The 26,006-nt window shown below is 36.6% G+C and overlaps 1 protein-coding gene across 1 annotated transcript in view; it reads right to left on the bottom strand.

The window, feature by feature from the left end:
- Positions 1-26,006, bottom strand: part of LOC145687709 (phospholipid phosphatase-related protein type 5-like) — a 112,714-nt gene that overhangs the window by 70,741 nt on the left and 15,967 nt on the right. The window contains exon 3 of the mRNA XM_081761161.1: positions 12,812-12,959. Within this exon, the coding sequence (XP_081617287.1) occupies positions 12,812-12,959 (148 nt within the window). The remainder of the gene's footprint in view (positions 1-12,811; positions 12,960-26,006) is intronic.

Raw genomic sequence — 26,006 nt, 5'->3', positions numbered from 1 at the left:
ATTCGCTTTCGCCAATCATTCGTCTCCTTTAGCCTACAGGGTGCATAAACGTGTGACATATAACACATATGTTATTATATTTTTCCCATCTAATTTGAAATGTTTAAATTACTATTTGGAACAATTAGTTGTTCCCCCAATCCGTCGATTCGTTTACAAGTTACCTGCATGCTAGCAACATTTCATGGCATCAGATAAAAGTAAGCGCAGCTAGCGACAACTATTAGTCTGACTGTGACGTATTAGAAGTTAACGTGACTGACATTGCGACGTCTTGCGTTTTAATAAAGGATTAAAAATATCCAAGAATTTTTACCCAGATATTATGCAACCTGCAATTCTTAAATGTTTTGAAGTTTACATAGTAGTGTTACTTAGAGACTTAGATTGTTCCTTTATTATAAATTGGATTGGACAATGTTATAATTAAGTTTTAATCTCTTTTTAGACTTTGGATTTTCTTCTGTGATATTGGGTTTTGGATTATAATTAACACAAGGAACTCTGTAAAAATGTGGGCTATATTAGTATTATGGTAATAAAAGTTAATGCAAGTTTTACTACTAATTGCATTATACATCAAAAACGCTCTACTCCCTACAATTCTTGTACTGCACAGTACCATACATTTGTCACACTCCTCTAACTTTTCATTTCATTGATACCAGCAGAAATACAACTGGTCCAATATACGTAGGAATACAACTAACTCAACAAAAAAATCCTAACATTTGTAGTTACAAAATAACTAAGAGAAACCGTAGCTACTTTTAAAAAAACGTTTAAAAATAGTGTTTTATTAAGATCTTCTCAAGGGAGATCTTTTCTGATATCTTCTAGAGGGAAATCCTGTGGTTTAGATCTCATGATAAGCTTCAGATTCGCTTCTCATATACAGATACTGGACATTTAAAACGAAACACCTTTTAGAAAGCCATCATTTGTATTTAATAACGTGTTGGGACGCCTTTGGCGGCCAGTACATCAGCAACACGATTTGGGAAGAATTGATAGAAACCCTGTACCGTTTGCAGAGGGATTTTCAACCATTTCTCTTGAAACGCAGTGACGAGTTCATCACGTGCACGAGGAAAGAAAAACGTTTCCTCACTCTATCCCCAATGCAGGCTCAATAATGTTGAGATTCGTCGATTAAGTGGACCATGACAGATGTTCAGCCTCACTATCATCCTCATTGGACCACTCTGTGACATGTTTAGCAGTGTCAGCAGTGAATGGTACAGTTATCATCCTGGAACACTGCACCACCGTCCAGGAAGAGTGTTCAAACCATAAGGTGTAAACGGTTCTCTAGAGTGGTCCTGTAGTCCTTGGCAGTGACACAACCCACTAGAACAATTAGGGGATCCAAATCTGGCATGATATTGGACCCTAAATCATAACGGATCCATCCTCCTCCATGACTGTGGGTACCAAGCAGTCTGGGTTGTATGCATTATAGGGACTTCTCCAGACGAACACTTTTTGTTGTTTGGAAAAACAGTGTAGATGAACTCATCCGAGAATATGACACGTTTTAGATCATCCAACGACCAGGTTTTATGTTTCTGGCACAACTGAATCCGCTTTGCGGTATGTGTGCTACTGATGAAAGGCTTCGGCATCCCTACCTTGCCATGGACGTTGGCCTTATGCAGGTATCAACGAACCGTTTCCGTGCACATAGGTTCTGTGAGGTGTATATTCAATTTTGCGGTGACTGCCGATGCGGTGGTTTTCCGTTTTCGTGCAAAATCCTAGCCAATGTCCTGACGTTCCTTTCAGATAACTTCCGTTTTCATCTGCAGTTGCTCCTCCTGGATGTGGTTCATCCTTCCTCTTCATATACACACATCATCCTGGATATTGTAGCTCGCGAACGTCACAAACTGTTGCAGTTTAGGACACAGATGCACCCGCTAGACGCGCCCCTATGATCTGCCCTCTTTTGAAGTCGGGTATGTTCTCCATTATACCACTCTACACACATGATTTAACGTTCACGGACGAACCTCTTCTACTGGAGTGATTACCAACGATCCGAACACGTGACTCATCGGCGAAATGTACGGTATAAACTACACGATGGCTCTGACGAGCTCTGCGAAAATCATGTACTATTTGCGCAGATGTTCCAGTTTCAATGTCCTCTAGATGGAGATTTAGTGTTTAAAATTGACGAAGCAATGCTGGCTTTCTGATCTAATATATATACATAGTGGCGGATACAGAATATGATCAAGGGAGGGGCTAAACCATAGTTTGCCGCTTTATCCAGTGTAAAGCAGGATTGAAGCCCATTTTATCCAGTGTATACTTGAGCGTCAAGGGGGGCTATAGCTCCTATAGCCCCCTTGCATCCGCCACTATATATATATATGCTTTTCAAAGGTCATGAACAGATACTGTTACACAGAACATCTTTGGCGCTATGAATCGTACATCTACGCCATGTCTATGATTTATACCAGGTGTTATTCAATCTGGGGAACGATGACTTCTTAGAAGAATGTAAAATTTAAATAATACAGTTCTGTTAAAGGGCATGGTTGGATAAGTATAGTGAAATGGTCCCAGATGAATCTTGGGATAACAAGTGAGTGGTAGGTAGGTACCCCCAAGATACATTAATCTCTTACGTTTCAAACCTCAACTCTGATTAGTTCGTGAGAAATAGGGCAAAATCGGAAAAGTGGGATTAATTTCTTTCTCAAGAATGGCTCGATCGATTTTGTTCAAACTTGGATGTATGTATAGACTTATACAAGGAATTCGTCTGAAATATTTAACACACTCTCCCCACCATTTTACACCCTCAAAAATTCGATTCAATATTTTGAGCCCCTTTTGACCTATGGCGGTCTGCGAGCACAATTATGAAAAAAAAAAAATAGATGTCACTTTAACTCTAGAATCACACATATTTTATTTTCAAAATTGTATTACGGGTACGCCACGGTCAAAATTGGCCAAAACCAACAATACCGCATCCATAAAGGGGCAATTGCAAAGAAAACAGCTATTGACACAGCTTTTTTCATATTTGCTACTTGAATGAATGAAAAATCACACCTGAAAGTACCAAATTCACTGAGGCCCCATTTGATGGCCTGTGGTGCCAGCATCCCAAGTTTGGGATATAGTGAAACTGGTTATATTTAGCAATTTATTTAGGAATGAACACTCTTGTCACCTTAAAACAAACACGAAACAATGAATGATTGTGATTGTGTGAATTTATCGCGACAAAATAAATACTGACAGCCAGGAGGGTCTGTTGCAATTCTGCCGTGTCGCGACAAAACGCTGTAACTTGAGTTACATTGTTTTGTCGCTATATGCATTTTTGAATTTCCCGCCACCGATATTTATGTTCATCAGGCCCAGCATTGAGCTGAGTCAAATACTTTCGAAAATATACCAAAGAGAATTTCGATGTAAGTAGGAAATTAGCCGGTCTGTGGCGACTTTACGGCTGTTTTTCTCAAAACTGCTCCGCCAAAGTAACAGCGTTTTGTCGCGACAGGGCCGAATTTTTCTTGGGCGGCAAGACTCCGTATCTACATAAGAATTATATGTTTTATATTAATAAATTAGTAGTCAATGAACTAAAATATAGACCCTGTAAAACTTACATTGAGAACAAAGGTTATGAAGTTCTTATGCCTGCATTTAAAGCAAAAAAAAAAAAAAAAAAAAAATCAAAATTGTCCACTTTACAAGCTAATGATACTAGGGTTGTTACAAGAATTCGGCGGGCAGTTGAAGCTACACATGGAATGCTGAAAGAAAAGTATCGTCTGTTGATGAAATATTTGACAATGAAATGATATCTAGAATAGGCCCGTATTATAGAATTGCTAGTTTTCTACACAGTAAATTCTCCAAACGTGTGACACCAGATGAAAAACACTCCGCAATTACTGCAATCATGAAATCTGCGAAAACTTCAGGAAACGAAAATACCTTTGCAGCCTTTGTTGAACAGAAGAAATTGCGAACAAGGAAACTTCCGTTTACAACTATTTCTTCACAGGATCTTGAGGATTTTCCTCGAATGACCGAAAAGGATTCGGAACGATTGTTTTGTGGATCCTTCCAAAATAGACAGGCGATATGTTATTTGGTTGAAATGTTGGATGAAAGAAGTAATATTAGTATGCAGTATGTTAAAGGCAACGACAAGACATTGAAAACAACAGTGCATTTGATAAATACGCAAAGCAAGACGTACAAACACTTCATCGAATACCAAATACAGGTTACAAAAGTAGTGTCACTAGGTATTATTGCGACTCAGCAAATGGTTTGCGAATAGTTGGCTCTTACTCCCATATTGGAGTCATTATTTATTACCAGAGACGAAAAATGTCTTCAACAATGGTGAGGGGATAAGACCGTTCCCATAATCTTTTTGTTTAAAGCAATGTTCAAAATATTTATGAAGTTGAAAAACAATACTGTAGAGGACCAGGGGAGCAGAGATCTCTTTATCATTGGGAGGCGAGCAGATTTGAGGCTTATTCTGGGGAGCATCAATTTAATCTCACTTTCCTTTGTGGCAATCGGACACAAATCATCACATTTCTCCCCAAAGCACACACTTCAAATTGGATTATTGGGGGGGATGCAGTCCCCCAGTGCCAAGATTGGAGGGGACATGTCCCCCTCATTCCCCCGGGATTTGCGTCAGTGTTTATTACCTTAGTTATGGAAGATATTTGTCGAGTATCCCAAAACCAACACAAATGTTGAGCAAAATATTCGATCACGACAACATTTGTGTGAACATGAATGAAAACAGTGACGAGGACTGAAGTACATACTACAATGTTCCTTATCCTTATTTATTCTACACATTGAAATATTTGTACTTCTTACATGTAACTTACTATCCGTTTGCATTACATTTTCTTCTATTTCTTGGATGAAATGTATCTTTTATTCAAATGTACCTTTTATTCCACTACTCCACGACTTGTGGAATGCAAGAAGACAATAGATATTTCTGCAATATAATATCATCTTCTGACAGAGTAGTGGCCTTCTTATCCCCATTACCCTCTCCCAAGACTTATGAAAGACAGTACACCAAAGGCTACATTACATTGTATTGTTGTTGATGGTTATTCTCTTTCCAGCTAAGGTTATTTCATTTTGATTGGACACTGCTGGTATAGGTAACATTGATTTATATATATATATATATATATATATATATATATATATATATATATATGAAGTTTCAATGTGAGTATTCATATATATATGAACACTCACATTGAAACTTCATGCATCCTCAAATGAGGTACTTACGGTGGTCTAATGGAATTGTAACCCCATATTCTTGTTCAGGCTGATTGATTCATATGAAATAAACAAATATCAACAGTTTTACTTCGGCCTAAAAACGGGGGTGGTGACGCCACAGGCCATCAAATGATTCCTCAGTGAATTTGACACTTTTCAGGTGGGATTTCTCATTCATTCACGTAGCAAATACGCAAAAGCTACATCAATAGCTGTTCTCTTTGCAATTGTGCCCTTAAAGGTGCGGCACTGTTGGTTTTGGTCAATTTTGACCATGGCGTACCCGTGATACAATTTTGGAAAAAATATATGTGATTCTAGGGTTAAAGTCAGAGATCTAAAATTTATTTTTTCATAATTGTGCTTGCAGACCATCATAGGTCAAAAGGGGCTCAAAATATTGAATCGAATTTTTTGAGGGGGGAAAGTAGTCGGAGAGAGCTGTTAATTTTTTCAGGCAAAGCCCTTGTATATACCTATATATACATCAAAATTTGAACAAAATCGATCGAGCCATTCTTGAGAAATAAATTAATCCAACTTTTCCGATTTTGCCCCAATTCTCATGAACCAATCAGAGTTGAGGTTTGAATCATGAGGGATTAATGTATCCTGGGGATACCTATCTGCCACCTACTTGTTACCCCAAGATTCATCTGGGGCCATTTCACTATACTTAACCACCCACGCCCTTTATAAGATTACTCTTGTGTTCGTAGTAAAGCCAGCTTTGTTAATAAGCAATAAATTCTATCGTGTATTTTTGACATAAGCCCTAGTTGCCTGCAATTTGAATTAAGGTTACCTTAAATCTGGGAACACACGCTTGAATGAAAAAGTATCATTAGGTTGAGTTGAGTTGATTTTGAGTTTAACGTCCCTTTAAAGCAGCTAGGCTATATGAGACGGGACCTCCTGATTAACGTGGAATCCGAACCATATGAACTCCTACCTGAAATCGAACCTGGGTCTCCCACGGCAAAAGCGCGTGTGCTATCTGCTTAGCCACGAAGCTCTAAAAAACATCATATTGGGATTAGGTCAAAAAGGCTGAATACAACTAATATTTACAGAGAAAATGTATCACGACTAAACATCGGATTTTTTTATAGTTTATTTTTTTCTTGGGGGGGGGGTAATGTGATGATACGCCGTCTTGTTATATATTGTAAGTTTAGGTGATCCCGGACAGTCGCTGAATCCGGACATCCTAAGCTTACGATAATACTGTTCTTCGCATGTGTAATGTGGAGACTTGTTGTGACGCCTATTTGAAGCACCGTACTTTCCTACAGTTCAGTGATGAGTAGGAAGTGCAAAGAGTGTTATACATGTAGTTTCGACGGTGGAGGAAAGAAGAAGAGACAGGAATGTTCATGCACTTTTTTGACCTGATGTAACTTTTTAGTGGAATATGTTAAGCTTTCGCACAGAAGTGGTTGTCAGCAAATGGTTAAGTAAGACATATATCGAAGCGAAGACCCTACTTTATTCGTTGCATATTGGAAGAATTCTATTACTTTGCGCGTGCCTGCTCAACATGTGCACAGGTTTACAGTGCTCAAAACGGGCGAATCTGGTAGTTTCGGGAAGGGTAAAGTTGGACACGTTTATTACGTTAAGCTGAATCCGGACAATGTGATTAATGAACTAAGAGGATTCTGAACACTCTCTCCTCTCTCGCTTTTCACGTTTATGAGTGTGAAATAGTACGTGAGGTCTATTGCTTATATCTAGCATCTATTCATTTTCACCATAAATGAACTCCAAGCAATCACCAGAAAAAGCAATAAAATTATCTTAGGATCTACAAACACAACTAAATTACAAAATGCTAATCATAAGGTGCTCAAAAAAATCTACACTACTAAATGGCTACATCATCTGTTATATTCCCATTTGATCCACAACAAGTTCGGGAACATGAATTTCTTTTGTCGAATGAACACGATCCGCCAGAAGCTGGAAACAATTCCTCTTCTGTGTCATCAGACTCACCCTCAAACACGTCTCAATCGCTTTCAGAGTCCTCAGTTAAACAGTTCATATCTTTTCTGCTGTTGCTTCTTTCAAACCCACATCCCAAAAGCCAGGTGTTGCCAAAAGATTAAGTGTCACGAATTGCAGTTTGTTTCAAACTGTCTCCACAAACACAATCGAGGGTATGGATGAAAACAACTGTGGATTTTGTGAGAAGAATTATTATGCACCATCATCAAGCAAATATGGTTCCTGGGTGTCCTGTATTGTGTGTAAGACCTGGTTTCATGAAAGATGTGTGGGAGGTGATAAGGAACTGTATTTTATCTGTGGACGATGTGTCTGAATTATGACTAGTCCTTCACGAAACTGGCTGACGTCATTAACCCCCCAAAAATAAATGCTAGTCTCAGTGCACACATATTATATATTTTACTAATAATCTAGTTGTTACTATCAAAAAACTAGTAGTACAATGTAGTTCTAATGAAAACCAATGTGATTACTATGTTTAATGATTAAACACTATAGTGGTAGTTACACTACTGTGCATTTAGCTTACAGTTTCAACAGTAAATTGCTATATTAGTGATTTGTATGTATTTATCATGTATTTGTATTTATATTCTATACATATCATGTTAGAATGTTAGTGTAGCAAGATAGTAAGCTAAATATACCTATCATGTATATATCTTCCTTCAAAGTTCTGTGTCGCCAACCTACTGTCCGGATTCACCCTTCCAAATTTGCAAATCAAAGATTTTGTCAACTTCCAGAAAATTATTTTTTATTTCTTAACATGCCATTCTAGGAAAACTATTTCAGCTGCACATGTATACCAACATATCATTAAATAATATGACGAAGTATTGGATATTTTCGTTTAGCGGTGTAGTAGTAAAAGAAAGAAACATCAGAACTATCCGGATTCACCCAAACTTACCTTATATATATATATATATATCCATTGCAGCTGATTCGCAGTTAAAATAACCAAGTTTTATAGTGTACATAATACATGTTTGAGATGTTATTGCATATTTCTACCATTACTGCATATAAATGCATAATACACAGTTACATTTGCCCATTTTTAAAACTTTATTTACTAAAGTTAGTTTCTGCAGAGAAGAATTTTCAGTTCATAGTTAGACGATGACCTAGATTAGAAGTTTAAATTAAAAATGTTTCATTATTAATTAAAATATCTCCGTCGAATTTCCAGGTTACGTGAAAAGGCAAAAGAGGGTGCATAAATCATTATCCAAAGAAGACTTGTTACCTGTTTGGCAGCAGGAATTACTAACTTCAACAAGAGCAACAGTTTTAATTCAATGAATGAAGTCAGTTGACAAAATTTTTCTGTTGGTGAAAATCTTATTTAACATCATGATGCCAAAAGAAAAGCTCTATAAATTATTCCCTTTTAAACAGTGATTTGTTGCCAAAGAGACATTGGGAAAACATAGTCTGGTAAAACTGTGTTAAGCAAGTACAAGATACATCCAGGGCCAAGGTGTATACCCTTACTGATTTTCTTTTCTTGGAAGAGTGTATGACACACATCCTATGGACAGAAAAGATGTATACCTCTCACGAGGGAACCTATCCAAGTGCAACTCTGACTTCGAGTCGAGACTATGGTCGCTGGATACCTTGTAGCAAAAGAACATAGCACGAAAAGTGATACATCCTCGGTCGCAACCGTTGCGGAGATATAAGCGTGAAAAGTTAGAAATTGAGCTCCATACTATACATTACAAAGTCAGCTTCCGGGTCAGATTTTTCGGAAACGGTCAGGTAAGGAAACTCAGCGAATACATATCAAATTAGTGTTGGGAGCCCACCACCTTTTGAATGAAAAAATGTTGCCCCCGGGGCACTCGCAGGGTCCCAGGCGGGGTCCAACTGAAAATTGGCAAATGGAACCGGGGGTCAAGTAGCATATTGTATGAAAGCTATTGTTAAATAAAAGAAGATAGAACAAATCTCAACTCTCTATGATGACCCTGTGAAAACAGGCAACTGGTCAAAATGTCAATACAACCTACATCAGAAAATATATGGCCACTCTTCTAAATCCGTTAAGTTGTGACAATAACACAACAGAAAAACACGTTTATAAGTGCAAGGTATTGAAGTTAAACAAATTGTTGCAGAGTCTCTCACAGAGTTACACAACGGACCTTATCCAAGTATAAGTGTGACTTCGAATGACCAATGGACCATAGAATGACCATGGCCATTGGATTGCGTGTCCTAGAAGAGAAAGGATACATTGTCAAAAAGGCAACGGTATATACTTGCGAATCGGGACCCCAAATTCGCAGATTTAGAAGAGTGGCCATATATTTTCTGATGTAGGTTGTATTGACATTTTGACCGGTTGCCCGTTTGCACAGGGTCATCATAGAGAGTTGAGATTTGTTCTATCTTCTTTTATTTGACAATAGCTTTCATACAATATGCTACTTGGCCCCCGGTTCCATTTGCCAATTTTCAGTAGGACCCCGCCTGGGACCCTGCGAGTGCCCCGGGGGCAACATTTTTTCATTCAAAAGGTGGTGGGCTCCCAACACTAATTTGATATGTATTCGCTGAGTTTCCTTACCTGACCGTTTCCGAAAAATCTGACCCGGAAGCTGACTTTGTAATGTATAGTATGGAGCTCAATTTCTAACTTTTCACGCTTACATCTCTGCAACGGTTGCGATCGAGGATGTATCACTTTTCGTGTTATGTTCTTTTGGGACAAGGTATCCAACGACCATAGTCTCGACTCGAAGTCAGAGTTGCACTTGGATAGGTTCCCTCGTCAGACGTCAAAGGTCAAATACTTTTGTAGATCAAAGTCGTGAAGTTTTGGCTATCATATACCCGCTCGCTCAAAGTTTTGGAAGGTCGAAGGTCATTGTTTTTTATGTATCCATGGTCCAATGTACCCCTACACAATTTCAATGAGGGTGATTTTAGAAACAATTTTACCCCTAATATTTTGGAAGGGATGCGTTTGCCTGTAGAGCTCCAAGAACTATTAGTGAATAATACAATTGAAAGAATGTGGCTTAGAATGCTCCAACGCATTGGAAGTGTTCCAATCAGTAACAACCAAATCTATCTAGGTATAGTAGGAAAGCATTTAAGCAGTCAGTTGTTCCAAAAATATTCGGGTCTAATTTTTATATCAGGTGTAAATCACGTGCTTCAAGGAACAATGAACCAAGAATTTAGCAATTTCTCACCATTGAAATGTTTCCATCTAACAACTTGTTAGAAAGAAAGAACATGTATGAAAGTGTTTGCAATAGGGGAAAATTACTGGAAAAATTGATAAAATTTTGACGTGCAGTCGATTATTTCAACTCAATAATTCAGTAAATATGCGCATGAATTTAAAGTCCAAACTTTGTTTTAACATAAATAAAATAACAGTCTTTTCTACTCAAGAACGAGAACAAAAATTTATTTTGGGGGCGGGTGCAAAGCTTTTCTGGGAGGGAGTGAAAATTCAATGTAAGGATAAAATTTGTAAAATTACCCCTAAAATTAGACGAAATTTACAAAAAAAAAAAAAAAAAAAGGAAATTTGAAGAGGAGAATTCACCCCTATGTACGTCCCTGTTTGCATTAGCTTCTTCTACATATACACAGATTTCTTGACTGTAACTCATACACAATAAGAATGTCTAATTACAATAGAAGACAGAGATCCCATTTAACTACATGGTTAGCGTACGCGATTTCGGTGTGGGAGACCCGGGCTCGATTCCCAGTAGGATTTCATGTGGTTCGGATTCCACGTTAAGCTGCAGATCCATGAATTATATAACATCAGTACTGAAAGAGACGCTAAACTTCAAACCAACTAAAGAAAACCAACATTGGGAGATGAAATAAATTTGCTCAATAAAAGGTAGAATAGGATTATTGAATATTTACCACTGTACTGCATATTTTAGTGCATATTTACCTCCTTATTACATATACAGTTTTTAATGCATAGTTGCGCGCATATTTTGCCTTTTATTGGTAAATATCGATCCGAAGTCTAATCATGGCATAGGATAACGCTCATAATGACTTTCAACTGATGCCTGCGTCTGCTATACTGATTGTAATAGTATTATTTCAATTTTTTTCTACTTTGTTACGCTAATGATCAGTTCCATTGAGGCAACCGTGATTATAAGTAGCAAATAGCCAGGGCCGGCCGTAGGTAATTTGTCGCCCCGTGAAATGGCATAATTTGTTACCCCGCTTTCTCCAGAAAGAACAAATCCTAAAAGCCTCGATTTTAAGTATGCTACTCAATCATGAACAAGAAAAGGGAGAGAAAGAGCACTCGCACTGAGAAAGATTTAAACACTGCAATCTCGTTGTGTCTGTTTCTTTTCTTTAAGTAATAATCTATTAAGTTAGTGAAAGATAAAGCAAACACATTTGCAGAAAAATGGTAATGCTATTTATAGAATTCAATATCAAGCTTCAATCTCAATATATCAATTTGCAATACCATTGCAACTAGCTCTTTTATCTTTATTTCTTAATTCTTCTTCTACATCTGTTAAAAATTTAAAAAAAAAGAACCTTTTCCGCTTTCAATGATAAGTAACTTGTTTCTGACCAAGACAAGACTAGTTTTCATATTAAAACTGTGATAACTAACTAGATGGAACCGGTGCTCGCTACCGTTCGAGAATTGAGTTCTTGTATTTGACAAGAACCAAGCAATTCATGCTGGAATTTGTTTGACCATTTGCTTTAGGACTGTCCATATGAAATTAAACTAATGCAATCTAAACATGATATATTAATTTAGTATTCAAATAGAAGATCAGCTTAGTAAATGTAAATACCATAATCAGGAAGTATGTTTTCAATAAGAAATATTTATTTTAAATAATATAGTTATGACATATTTTGCTGCCCCGTGCAAATGCACGTGTTCCACATATGGTACTGAAAGCTATACTGCAAAAGGCCCTGCAAAAAGATATTCTGAGATTTCAGTAGTGTCATTGGTGAAGTTTTCATTGTAACAGCCAGAGAAGTTTCCGAGTCGTTGACTCCCAAATAAACAGGGTGGCCCAAAAGTAGGTATACACCCCTGCATTGACCAAGTACAACATTTTAGCTTATGGGTATATTTGCTTCGGCTGTTTCGGGCTTATGGTATAAGTAAAAAGGCTTTAAGAACAAATAATAAACTAAGTCTATCTGATGGATAACAGTAATAAATGATATAAAACACAGTGAGCTGATCAGTACGGGACTGTATACCTACTTTTGGGCCACCCTGTACATTCCTACCTACCCCAATTATTAGAGATTTATTATATTTGTGGAGATATTTTCTCCTACTTCTATTCTTAACAATAAGTATTGTCTTGCCATAAACGATTTTACTTATCACTAAACATTTTAATGTAGTTTTTTTATATCACAACAAGACAAAGAAATGTTTCTGAATTCTCGCAGAAGGAAGATATAGGTTTAGAAAGTTCAGACTTATACTTACCGATCCAATAGGAACCACTAATAGTATACTATAGAACAATTCGTTTGTTATTGTGTATAATCCTCCATATGGGAGATGTTCCATCAATATACTGCTATCACCGTTGCAAATAGTTTTGTCCACATACATAGGAAAATAATCAGTGAATCTGAAAATAAAGAATCATTGAAAGAATTTTAGCTTTTATTTATTTATTTATTTATTTATTTATTTATTTATCTATGAACAAGTTTTCAGATGTAGTTACCAAGAAAAGGTCAATCCGTTTCATAATTCCAATTTCCAAAATAACAAAATTAAAGGGCAATATCAAAAGACTGTCTTCATGGCTGTGCAGTAACCAGACTTCTTCCAAAGTGACCAGCATCTCTGAGATATACTTCTTTAGATATTGTGCGTAATCTCCGATAGTTACACAAATATAATATCCAAAACTGGATAATAATCTTTCTTTTCCCGTTATTTTTAAAGTTGTTAGAAAAATAGAATCCACGTTGATCTTGACAATAAAAATGGAAGATGAAAGGGAAGGAGGTCTCCCTCCTCTGTGCGTATTAATACATATGATCCCAGCAATTCACAAGGTAACTAGAGAAAAAAATCCTTGGAAACTTCAGGATAGTTGTGACTAGATTCGATCCCGGGACCTCTTAATTGCGACGCGGGAACTCTAACAGCTCACCAGCATCTGATTCAGTGAGTAACTTACGAAGTTTCCTATTTCAGCAGCTGCTATTTATCTACATTCATAATCATGTAAATAGTTAAATAATAAAAGCGGATGGCGATCGAGCACCCTCCAAAGGCATGTATACAAATAATAAAGTGAGATGGGAAAGAATACCCACAAAAGAGTCTATAGAAATCCAACCTGATAAGTGGCCCGGTTTTTAACAAACGACCCTAATTTTAAAAACTGAGTTAAAATGAGACACCGCGAACTCTTCCGTTGGTTCCAAACGAAATTAAATCTTTTGTTTAACATCTTACGGATATGCTCGGTGGCATAATACTGAAACTCGAAATAGTAGGAGCAAATATGAGAACCCCAAGAAACCCACAGACCCGATGTTAACCATTACAATTGGTTTATATTGAACAAAAATTAGTTAAGAAAAATTGAATTTATGATTTTGTTGACAGCATTAATACTTGGTGTGTATACTAAAGCATTTCAATAATTTCTTTTTCATAAGATAGCTGGGAAATTGATAAATTTTGTCTTAATTTAAGGAAGAAATGTGAGGAAGCGCACGTAAAATTTGGCAAGATATCAAAACAGATGGTGCTGACGTCACTTGGAAGATCTTTCTTTGTTATAAGCCAATTAAATTTCATCATCATATCTCAAGCATTCCCTCAGTTTGTTCACTTTATCAGCTACCACACTTCGGGTAAATGTAAGTTGCTGTGATTACTTAAGCTTCTATTACTTCATTGACATCAATTGTTCTCTGTCTAGACCATGAAACATTGACGAGTTTACAGATGTTACAGGATAAGTAAAACTGTTATAGTTGGCCAAGAGGTCATGGTCATTTTGGAAATCAGCAAAATTGTGACCCAATCATAAAGATGTTCTAGAAATATCTCACATTTAAATAGAAAGAACACCAAAATGTTGATCGATACTGCATACCAGTTCTTAGAATAATTAGTAAGAACATAAAATTATAAGGTCTAGATTTACCAGACAAAAATAACCAACATCTACATTTACACATTTTTTTTGGAGGAATCCGACTACAATAGACAATAAAGTAACGAACAATCTATGCTATTAAGATGGGCGATAATATAAGGGGCCAGAGGAGAATTGAGCCCTAAGTCAAATACTTTCCAAAGTTTTTTTTTCTTTAATGCAGTGGTGCTTTTACGGAGCATAACGCTCCACATTTCTCTCCGCGTGCATGAGTGAAATTGAGTTATTAGGTGGAATGGTTTGGGATCGAGCCACAGAAGAATATGTAGGTAGTTTAATTTCTGAAATGTACCTGCAAATGGTAGGGGAAGCTTGTTTAGTATGTGTCATTGCATTGAATTACATGAGAGTCAACCTTCTTTTCCAGTTTAATATTAAGTTATAAAATGTGATATACATACCATTATGTGCGCCCAACTGCTGAATCATTTATGGCACTTATAATGGGTTTCAGATTAAAGTCTTTTTTTAATCAACCAATGTTGTTAATTTTCTAATTCGAGAACATACAAACTCATTATAAGTAAATTGTTTTGGGTTTGGCCTGTTTAAACGGTTTATCAATCCAGAGTCCCAACATATGTTCTATTGTAATAGTTTATAGTTATTTAGCGTTAGACTTATAAACTTCTCCTATGTTTGTTTGAATATCAGGGCCTGTTCTCTTCGTTTTTCTCATTTTTTTACGTTTTCGGCGAAAGTTTTGACCTCTTATATATATATATATATATATATATATATATATATATATATATATATATATATATATATATATATATATATATATATATATATATATATTTTGTATGTGATACATTTTGGATTAAGTTCACAGGACAATATAATATGCTATAAACAATAACTGGAAGGCTTGAAAAAGCATTCAAATATCTTTGAGATTTAAAAATGAGTTACTCCTTATTTAATTCGTGTTACTATTCGGTTCAAAATCTCTTGTCGTCGCGAATTCTGTCGAGGAATTTGAAGCTTAAAATATATAAAACGATAATCATGCCTGTTGTTCTGTATGGTTGTGAAACATGGTCGCTTACTCTGAGGGAAGAACATAGACTGAAAGTATTTGAGAACAGGATCCTGAGAAGAATATTCGGACCCAAGAGGAACGAGAATGGGGAATGGCGGAAGCTTCATAACGAGGAACTACATAGTTTATACGGTTTACCCAACATTGTTAGGGTCGTCAAGTCTAGGAGGCCTAGGTGGGCAGGTCATGTAGCTAGAATGGAAGAAAGTAGAAACGCTTTCAAAGTCTTGACTGGTAGACCCATAGGAAAACGACCATTAGGAAGACCTAGACGCAGATGGGAGGATAATATTAAGATGGATCTCACAGAGATAGGAATACAAAGTAGAAACTGGATGCAATTAGCTAAGGATAGAAGTTAGTGGAGAGCTTTTGTGAACGCAGCACTGAACCTCCGGGTTCCATAGGCCATAGAGTTTTTTTTTTTTTTTTTTTTTTTTTTTTTTTTTAGAGAGAGAGAGAGAGTTACTCCTTATTTTGCGTAAACAAAGGTATATTTTTTTCTAGGCCACATAAAACTATTAGTTTTTAAGTGAAATACAAGTTATATATATATCAAATGAAAGCTTGAGTTTTCTTTATTTACACACAATCACCCTCCACGGGTTTATGTGCACTGGTAATGGTTTTAATCATTTTGCACCGAATTACCCCCAAGGGAGTAATTAGGTGGAAATCAGACTAACAACAATAAAAATGTTGCAGCATCAAAAGTAAAGATGCCGAAAGCTTACCACTACCACAGTAGGTGCAGAAAAACCTGCAACATACCTAACTTCTTAAAAACTAGAAAAAACAATTATAACCTGTGAGGGGAAAATAAGGTTGAAAAAAACATATCTCCCAATTTCCTCCTGCTACCATATATATATATATATATATATATATATATATATATATATATATATATATATAGATAGATAGATAGATAGATAGATAGATAGATAGATAGATAGATATAGATATATATATATAGATAGATATAGATATATAGATATAGATATATAGATATATATATCCTTTTTACTGTTTTCAAAGATTTGTTCTGTAAGACTCACTCTCCCGCGTGCTTCTTCTATGTACTGTTTTAATATTTTGGATTTCTTTCTTGGCATTAAAATAGCATGATTATATAACGATTTCTCTTCTAGTTTAGCATCTATTCTTTTTTTCAATATATTAGATATGAAAAGACTCCTAAACATTTTGTATACAGTAACTAGCGTATATCCCCGTGTCTTACCACGAACAATATTTTTAATATCTTCCTCTCCCTGCATTTCATTCCTCTTTATCTTTGATATTGAATGCAAATTAATAACACTAATCTTTAAATAATTAATCCCTTCCTCTCCTTGAGGATAGGCAATTCTCGAAACTTCGTCTTATTTACAGCCTAGGGTTCAAGGAGAACATTTATACAAAATTTCAAGGTTCTACGTCTTGAAGTTTTCGACATTTGGTAAACATTTAAGCCCCCATCGCCCCTTAGGATATGCAATTCCCAAAATCTCTGCTTATTTGTGATCTAAAGTGTTAGCAAAATATTTTTACAAAATTTCAAAGTTCTACGCCTAATAGTTTTAGAGATCTGATGAAAGGCAAAAAATCATTGAAGTCCCGTTATCCCTTCTTATGGACAACATTTTTAAAATCCTACCTTATCTAGAACATAAATTCAGGGGCGTCATTTAGGAAGGGCAGGAGTGGGCAATTGCTCCTCCCTCAAGAGTTTGAGAAATACATATACTTTAGTCGATTGTAATATTAATATAATAGTACAAAAAGGCAAAAGTTTTCCGTCGGTGGGGCTCCTGCCCCCAAAGCAAAGTCTGAAATGAAGCCCCTGCATAAATTGTAAGGAAAATATATGTACAAAGTTTGAAGATTTTACACCTAACAGTTTCGGAAATCTAGTGAACGGGAAAAATAATTTAAATGCCTTCATCCACTCTTCGGAACGTTTTAAAATAAAAATCGTCTTAGCTTCAGCTTCATGTAAGAAGAACATTTATACAAAATCTCAAGGTCCTACGCCTAATACCTCTTCTAGTCCTTGGTTCAATCCCCACCACGTAAGTTTGTAGTGGACGACATCGTGTCCGTGGGTTTTCTCAGGGCACTCCCATTTCTTCCTACATTTTCATTCTACCAATTCTTGCATCACCACATTCACTTGCATATCATGGAACGTTAAACTAAAAGATTTTATGTCATTTCATTTTTTCTACGCCTAGTACTTTCAGAAATCTGTCGAGAAAAAATATATTCAATTTTCGTTGTACCCTCTTAGGAATAGTATTTCTCAAAATCTCGTTTCTTCTACAGCCTAGAGTACAAGGAAATGTTTATACAAAATTTTACGATTCTGCAGCTAACACTTTCGGAGATCTGGCGAACGGCAAAATAATATTCAAGCCTCGTTGTCTCCTCTTAGGAGCTGCATTTTACAAAATTCTGTCTTATCTACAACACACGACACAAGGGAAACATTTGTACAAAATTTCAAGGTTCTATGCCTTATAAATTTGGAGATCTATTGATGAATGAATCAGTGAATCAGTCAGTGGATTTACTCTTATACATATACATAAGCCTGGTATATATAAGCCTGGTATATATATGCAATTACATATTTTAATGGCAAAGTATAAAAAAATCCTTGTCTCCTACTTCTTCAATGGACTAAAAAGATAGTAATCACTGTAGGCAAAGTCAGAGCTGTAAATGGGATGCTCCATGATCTTCCACCCGAAGAGTGAAGTTTGGCGATTGTTTTGTTTACCATGTGCGGTTTCTCGTTGTCAAGGAGGAAAACCACATCGTTAACATCCCGAATACCCTGATTCTTTACCTTAATATTTGATCGCAAATGTGAGAGTGTGCGAAATTAACGTTCTGCGTTGATGATTTCATCTTTTAGCAGGAAATCCCGTAGAACTGGTTCCAGATTGTCCCAAAACACTATGAGGGTTAGTTTACAGGTCGATAGCTGCTCATGCAGAGTGGATGTCCTGAGCATTCTAGCCATCTTTGGCAACTGATAACAGCGCCGTGCAATGAAGAAAATCGAAGTTACACTGGAGCTGTTCGAGGAAATGCCTACTGCATTGCTTATATATATATATATATATATATATATATATATATATATATATATATATATATATATATATATATACAGTATCTTGATTTTGGAGTAAAATGCTCACGCTCCAAAAAATGAAGCGTAAAGAATGCGATTTTTCCTCGTATATATAGAATAGGATTCGTCTCAGAAGTGAAATTAATTTTATAAACAACACTAAAAGATAGATATTTAACTTGCAACATAGCTTGATATTACATTACACCAAAAAAAAAACTGTTTACATTTCAAGACATTTACAAGGAACGGTCATGATGAAACGTACAGTCTTGTTAAAATAATCTTGGCCACCTACTTTGTTTTAAAAGGCGGTATGCTGGCAATCTAGGAAATTCTTATACTTTGACTTTAAATGCACATGTAAACTTGCCAAAGAAAATCCACACTTGTTTGATTGAATTCCAGCTATAGATAAGAGTGTAGGGCTTTCGAAGCAGAGGTGGATGGCCAAGTTTCTTTTTCTTTCTTTTTTTTTTTTTTTTTTAGCAAGACTGTATGTCATTGGTATTTTGCGTGAGCGTATATATATATAAATAATGTAAGGCTACACCCACCATGAGGGTGTTAATGGAGATAAGAACCATTGAGAAAGTGTGAAAGTCCATATTGCTTTTGTGGGGTCACAAGTGAGGAAATCTCTGGGTTTGCGTCATGGGTTTTCGGGAACTGACATTTTATATTGTGTGAAATATGACAAAAAAGGACTGAATTTTATTTCAAAATAAACTCGAGTTCATTAATCATTATTCTTGAGTCACAAGCTTATAGCCATTACGTTTGATTAAATCGTCGAAGTGGACGGTGCGCTCAAGAGTCAAAAGGAACATTCAATGATCTGCGTAATTTTAATCAGTTCTAAAAGTTACAATATAGAGTATAAAATAGATCATAGTTCTATTAAATATGCAATTTAATGTTATACTAGTTCAAAGTCAGTCAGATATATCCTAGAATTAAGTCTACAATTAATTGAAGTACCACGAAACTGAAAATATATAAAGATATTCTTTTCAGCTAATCGCTGTTAAATAATAATTATTCTATAGAAGTATAAAACATTATTTCTCAATAACGTTTCTTTCTCCTATTCAAGCCTTTTCAAATTATGATTTGTAATAAATTATTTCTTCTTTATTTATTATTGAGCCACGTGTCTGCTAATTTTACGATAACTGTTTTGAGCCACGTGTCTGCTAATTTTACGATAACTGTTGTTACTCTATTTTCAGCTTCTTGTTTGTTCTGATCATTACTTGTTTGCATTGCTAATTTCTATGCTCAAATTTCATTCTGTGTAATGGTATGATGAACTGCGAGAAGTTTTCATTCGTAAAGAAAAAATAAGTAGTTTGCAAGAGCTCCACAATTTTTTCCAGTACACAACTGCAGCTGATTGTTTTGAATGTGAAGTTAAGTAGAAAGGACGTTCAGAAAGTTTTGCACAATGGGTCATAACTTTTTTAATAGTTGCATTAGGACCCTGATATTTTGTGTGCGTGTATTTATGTCCTTTACTTTGAAGTCAAGTGGCACATTTTCTTCCTCTATGTACAGATATACCCACAATGGAGAAGGAAGTAGATGGCCGCACCCGACAACACTCGACCACCACTTAACTCCTCTACAAGACCGGCAATTACTTAGTCACATTCATTCGACACAAATTGCTTCGTGTATAGGGGGATCAGACATAGAACCAGAGCAATATTCAGAAATGTGTACAAAGGTTCCACAGTGGTGATTTCAGTCTGCTGGACCAACACGATATAGTAGATCATCAACTGGAGTGAACAGCGTTAACAAAGACCACATTGACAAATGTGTAACCACACGGCAGTTTGTTGAAGCGAATGAGTAATGTCTGGTTAGTATTCTAACATTAACACAGTTTTTAGGTTACAGAAAACTTTGTGTCCGTTGGATGCCATACCTGCTTAGGAGCGAACAGAAACAAATCCATTATGTCAATCGCACACAACAGAAAATCAAAAGTATGGGATGGGAAGTGGTTTCTCAACTCCCTTATAGTTCGGCCCCAGCCCCGGCACCGTCCGACTACTTTCTGTTTCGTCGTGTGAATGCCCACCTTTAAAATAGACAGTTTGCCAGTGACCAAGAACTCGGTGTGTGTGTGTGTGAAACAGTGGTGTAATACTCAGCTTCCAGGGTTTTACTAAAGTGCATTTACGGCATCGAAAGAACAGTGGCCTGAATGCGTCCTGTGAACATAATTCAAAATGTATCAAATACGAATATATATATATATATATATATATATATATATATATATATATATATATATATATATATATATATATATATAAGAGATTAAAACTTTGGCCGAAAACGTAAAGAAAAGAGAGAGAGAGAGAACAGGCCCTGTTATTCGAACAAACATAGGAGAAGGTAACAAGAAAATGAAAAGAAATCTTTAAGTTTTACGTCCCATGGTTATGCCTGTTAGATTAAGGAGACGGTGATGATGATAGATGAGTGAAATGGTGGAATGAAGAAAGTGGGAGGAAACCGGAGAACCCCGAGAAAACCCACGAGTACGATGTTTGTCCACCACAAATTCCACACGACGCGAGCTGGAATCGAACCAGGGACCCCAAGTAGCGGAGGTGAACGCTCTACCACTGAGCCATCGCTTGAAGTTTGAGGGGCGCTCATGTGATACTGTTTGCCTGTGATATGCTTGCAAATTAATTAATAGAACATCTCAGCATAGTGAATTAGATCTAGTAGTAAAGTTAAAGGAGGAACTACATTAAGCTTACAGAGCAAACCTTATCTTTCATCCAGTATTTCAGTTATTACAGTTTTCTAGATCAGCAACATACTCGTATATCGGGGAAGACGTAATTTAGAGGAACCAGTTATTTTGGCTTTGGTCCTGCAATGAGACAAATTAGTAGTTTCGAACTATTCTTTAATAAGCAATAGCCTTTACTAAATTAAAAAAAAAAACGAAAAGACGCATCGACACATATTGTTTCGGACATCTTTGTTTTCTGATATCACTAAGAGAAGACTGGTAGGCGTTTTGATATTCAATCCTCCATTTAGCATTTGAATTACTATCACGTGCAGCTATTTTCAGTGTGTTATCTCTGTGTATGTAACAGATTATCCTTGTGACTGCTATGTTTAATACTATATAAAACGCTAGGACCTTCGCAGCACAAATGTTGTATCCGCTAGGGCCTGTAGTTGAAGTAATTTGAAATAATTAAGCTATTGTGTTTTCTAGGTCAGCATATGGCTTTTGACATTCAGTGCAAGTCTCAATTCGCTTTAATATTTAAGTTCGCATTATGTCCATACATTCTTTTCTAAACATATAGACTACATATCGAATTCTATAGGAATGAATAAACTACATATCGTAATGGAATTCATAGAGCTTGATAAGCAATTATATCTATATTGGCTTAATTTCAAAATACATATTCGTTACTAAGTCAACTTAAAGCACAAATACTATTCAATCATTCTCCATGCATTTTTGAGAATCAGTTTTTCTTTTATTTTCGTTAGTCATGAAATTAATGCTAGTATGATACTAGAATTCTTGTTCTTTAATCAAGAAGTCCCTGGTTCGAATATCACTGCTGCTTAAGTCTATAGTGTTCCACCTGGTGAATATCGGTATGATTTCTTTCAATGTAGACGGTAGCCGATTTCCCTCTTAGTCTCCAGCGGAAATTGGTTACATTTTTGTGTCTGAAAGTTTATCGACAAATAAAATAAAATTAAACAAACGAAAATAAAATGTTTGAAATGAAACATTTCAGTTTAACGTCTCACGTTTAAGCCCATTTTTAGGCTAAGGAAGACGATGGTTAAGGCAACAGAATGATGATAAAAGAATTGTTGGAAGAGAAAGTGAGGGGAAACGGGAGTACCCCGAGAAAACCCACGAACACAATGTTGTTCACTACAAATTTATTTGGCCAGGATCGAATCAGGGACCTCACGCACCAGAGATAAGCGCTCTACCACTGAGCCACATTGCCTCCCAGAAGTAAACAAACGAATAAGTTGTTTAGAGTGAGAAAATTAAGTCTACTTCACATTACACAGACATTGCTGAGCAACCCTTCTAGACATGGGAGCCGCAGTGTCTCAGTGATAAAGCGTTCACCTCTGGTGCTTGAGGACCTTGGTTCGATCCCAGTTCGCACCAAGTGAGCTTTCTAGTGGACAAACACAATGTGCGTGGGTTTTCTCGGGGTTCTTCAGTCTCCAGCCACCTTTTTCATTCCATCATTTCCTTCATTTCTCATCATACCGTCTCCTTTAGTCTAGCCAGCATAACAGTTGGACGTAAAACTTAAAGATTACATTTTCATTTTTTTCTTCCAGACATGAAGTAAGTATTTCATTATCTACTATGGTAATTTCAGATCCAGTGGCAAATGGCACTTTGAAATGAAATCTTTAACATTAACGTCCCACGGTTATGCCGGTTAGGCTAAAGGAGACGGTGATAATGAGAAATGAGTGAAATGGTGGAATGAAGAAAGTGGGAGGAAACGGGAGAAACCCGAGAAAACCCACGAGCAGGGTGTTTGTCCACCACAAAGTCCACACGGCGCGAGCTGGGATCGAACCAGGGACCCCAAGCACCGGAGGTGAACGCTCTACTACTGAGCCACCGCGCCCCCTACAAATGGCACTTTGTCCAAGGGTTTGGGAGGAGAATGTTTACTTGTTATAGCACCCGTTTCGAAGGCAGTTGTAAACCATTTATCTTCATACGGATAAGCAAAGTACGGATGAGCAAAAGTGTTAGAAATCCAATCAACTTTCCGTTGTGTTTGGTCAAAAATTATGTATTTAAAATTACTTATTTTATGCTTAAACAACTTTCGTAGAATAGAAAAGCAGTTGAACAAGGGAAAAAAAAAGAGACAAAAAGACAGTCTAAGTATTTTGGACTGTTAAGAACTCTACTAACCTTAATGAAAATTAAAGGTATTATCCTAGTATTCACCTGACGATTGGAGCACTTGTATGTTTGGATAGTATTACGCAGGGTCATCGCGTGGATGCGGCAAATAAGGCGGTTGCTCCAGGCTCCATGCCTAGGAAGAAAGTTAAACCATTCACGGAAAGCTTACTACTTATATTTCCGACTTATTCTTGAGTTTCAAAATATTTAGAGATGATGAGCGATCCGTCTATAAGACATGTTTTAGGTCTGTGTAGTATTTATGTTGTGAGTTGTACTTATAGTGTGATAGTACTATCAGTGAAAGTTGGCGCAAAATAATTTATTCACCCTGGATATGGAATTCTCATTTCATCATAGGTCCCGCAATTTGCTTTCGTTTCAGGCCCCGTACATCGAAGGGACAGCGTTGTTACTATGTTTTAAATTCAAGAATCTTTGATTATACATTACACATAACAATTGTATAATGATTACAAAGCACGCATGTCAACGATATTTTAGATTTTTAATATTTCCTGTTGTGAGAATTTATTTTCTCAACTTCTGGGCGCGACCTATAAAGCCCTAGTATTATTCTTAGTAACACTTTACAGGAAAAGAATGGTGTCAACAATGTACTGTATATACATCATAAACGTGCAGTGCTTGGAAGAGAGTAATATGGTCTGATGAGTCGCTTTCTTGCTTGTTTCCAACGACCAGCCGGGTTTTATACACGGCAGACGCCAAATGGGTGTATGCACCGGATTGATTACCGGTACTACCTAACGTTAAACATGGTGTTTGCTCTATGGTGTACGTACAGCAATTTCATGGTATTACGATGATCCTATTGTAACTCTCAAAGTACAAATTACTGCCAATTATCATGTGTATATTTTGGATAATCAGATTTACCCTATGGTACAGATATTGTTTCTTAACAACGGCACAATCTTACAAGATGGTAATTCGCCAGTGCACGAAGAGGAACATCTGGATGAACTCAACCGTCCTGATCCGCTCAATCTCTCGAGTAGAACGTAATAAAACATCTATAAATAATTTTAGAGTAATATATCCAGCGTTCATTTCTTCTTCCATCATCGCTGAAGTAACTGATAAGGAAGATCCATAAACCGTGAGAGTTGGAGTTTGATGAAAATTAGTGACAAGATTCAGTTCGAGTTACTAAGCAACGTAGCAATAGTCACTCTATGCGCAAATGCTTCGTTGAGCTGCTACACCGACGCCATCTTGAAATCCAGTAGGCAAAATCCAAGAATACCCTTTTGGCACAAAAATGAAAGAGCTTTTGGAAGATCTGACTTCACCATTGTAAACCGGGATAGGGCATCTACATGTGAGGGTACTTCCAGTGCGTGATCGCCATCTTGAAAGGCGCCATATGGAATCGCGGTAAAATATGATAAATCGCAAGGGGGTCATGTAGGGCATCAAATAGCACTGGAATTTACTCCTGCATCCACTTTCGTAACCAAAGTTTACATATCTCTTTTCACTTCAGAGTTGAGAGCTCTCTCACTCACAGAACATATAAAAACTGTGCAAGTTAGATTTGTGTTACGCGGTAGTAACTACTTACTATGGAGACTATGTTGCGAGTAGAAAATAGTGTCTATGGTCATGAAGGTTGTGACGAAAGTGCATTTGTTAAGTGTTTGTACTGCTCCACGATCCTGTATGCTAATGACTTCGTTATGGATCTCCATAATCACTACTGAAGAGCAAAAGGTTAGTACCTAGGTAGGTTAATATTTGCTTATGTGCACCAGTTTATATTATTTTTCTAATATATATCCGAACATTCCCTCTGATATTCTCTGCTCGTCAGTACTATTAAACGTGTGTTTCATCATCCACCAATCTATAACATCGCTCTTCGAAATAGGTATAATTTGTTGCAGTGCTGCTATTTCATTTTTCGCTACAGGCATTTCAATTTTAATTAACGATTTCTCTCACTAGGCTCAAGACCTGATTGGTATAGTGTTTATTGTACATCAAGTGATTACTACTGCACTAGTTAAAACTCTCAATTGCTCGCACGATCGCATTTTAGATCACAAATCTAACTCTCATAGTTTTTATATGTTCCTGTGGGTGAGAGAGCTCTTAACTCTGAAGTGAAGACAGATATGTAAACTCTTGCGATTTATCATATTTGACCGCGATTCAATATGGCGCCTTTCAAGATGGCTGTCATGCACTGGAAGTACCCTCACATATAGATGCCCTATTCCAGTTTACAATGGTGAAGTCAGATGTTCCAAAAGCTTTTCCATTTTTGTGCCAAAAGGGTATTCTTGGATTTTGTCTACCGGATTTCAAGATGGTGTC

The sequence above is a fragment of the Thermobia domestica genome, chromosome 6 (assembly GCF_964235325.1).
Source record: "Thermobia domestica chromosome 6, izTheDome1.hap1.1, whole genome shotgun sequence".
Taxonomy (NCBI): Eukaryota; Metazoa; Arthropoda; class Insecta; order Zygentoma; family Lepismatidae; genus Thermobia; species Thermobia domestica.
This window is presented reverse-complemented; position numbering and strand designations above follow the sequence as displayed.